Source organism: Peromyscus eremicus, chromosome 4 (genome assembly GCF_949786415.1).
Source record: "Peromyscus eremicus chromosome 4, PerEre_H2_v1, whole genome shotgun sequence".
In the NCBI taxonomy this organism is placed as follows: domain Eukaryota; kingdom Metazoa; phylum Chordata; class Mammalia; order Rodentia; family Cricetidae; genus Peromyscus; species Peromyscus eremicus.
The window spans coordinates 64,172,799-64,174,267 of record NC_081419.1 but is presented as its reverse complement, the minus strand read 5'-3'; the positions used below and the strand labels follow the sequence as shown (position 1 = coordinate 64,174,267).

At 39.2% G+C, this 1,469-nt stretch overlaps 1 protein-coding gene across 1 annotated transcript; it reads left to right on the top strand.

Moving 5' to 3' along the window:
* Positions 1 to 533: 533 nt before the first annotated feature.
* On the top strand, positions 534 to 1,469 carry LOC131908279 (olfactory receptor 5L1-like). The gene has a single exon (XM_059259330.1). It carries the CDS (start codon positions 534 to 536, stop codon positions 1,467 to 1,469), a length of 936 nt encoding a protein of 311 aa, XP_059115313.1.

Genomic DNA, 1,469 nt, shown 5'->3' with positions numbered 1-1,469 from the left:
ATTATTTCACAGAGGTAAATGGTAATATAGAAAGTAATCCAATTTTTCCATTTTAAAACACCTTGGGGGAGCAAATAACTTATCACATCAACCATTTAAGTTTCTCTGGAGATAATGGAGGTTATCTCCAAACTTAGAAGTCATTTCCTAGGGTCTTAATATTTAGAAGATTGTTGAGGATTATGGGTAAATAGAATATAAATTTTAGAGATCAAGGAGTTAACAAAATAATTAATAATTAATGCTTCTTTTTAATTTTAGATCATGTTTACAATTATGATAAAACCATTATGTACAATGAATGTATTTTAATTTTACTGTGATTTCTGAATTAAACTGTGGATTTTAAGCACTTGTATTAGCAAAGCCTTAGTTAATGCTAAATTCAGATGAACATTTGCTTATATCCTTACAGATACTTACTACAACCCTGAATCCAGAATCTATTTTTAGGAAAGAGTTGAAACTACACTTTAAATCATGCAAGAAAGAATAATGTAGATATTTTCTCCATCAAATTTTCAATGGGACACATGGTTGAGGGAAACTGCACCACTGTGACACACTTCATTCTCTTGGGGTTTTCAGATGTCCCTGAGTTGAGTGTTCTCCTCTCTTTGGTGTTTCTTCTCATTTATGGAGTCACTGTCTTGGCCAACCTGGGCATGACTGCCCTGATTCAGGTCAGCTCTCAACTTCACACACCCATGTACTTTTTCCTCAGTCACCTGTCCTTTGTGGATTTCTGCTACTCCTCCATCATTGTGCCTAAAATGCTGGCTAATATTTTCAACAAGGACAAAGCCATATCATTCCTGGCTTGTATGGTCCAATTCTATTTGTTTTGCACCTGTGTGGTCACTGAAGTCTTTCTGCTGGCTGTGATGGCCTATGACCGCTTCGTGGCCATTTGTAACCCACTACTGTACATGGTCATCATGTCCCCAAAGCTCCGCATGGTACTGGTATCTGGCTGCTACCTCTGTGCATCAGTGTGTTCTCTGATTCACTTGTGCTTAGCCCTTGAGATCCCATCATTTAAGGCAAATGTGATCAACCACTTCTTCTGTGATATACCTCCTCTCTTAAGTCTTGCTTGCAGTGATGTCACCGTTAATAAGGTGGTGCTGTTTGTTGTAGCCACCTTCAATGAGAGCTTGAGTATTGTGATCATCTTCACCTCCTACTTGTTTATCCTCATCACCATCCTGAGAATGCGCTCTGCAGAGGGGAGACACAAAGCCTTTTCTACCTGTGCCTCCCATCTCACAGCCATCACTGTCTTCCATGGAACAATTCTTTCCATTTATTGTTCTTCCACTTCAGACAACACTGGGGATGCTGATAAAGTGGCCACAGTGTTCTACACTGTAGTGATTCCCATGCTGAACCCCTTGATCTACAGCCTCAGAAACAAGGATGTAAAAGGTGCTCTCAGGAAATTTGTGAACTCTAAGATATATGCCTAA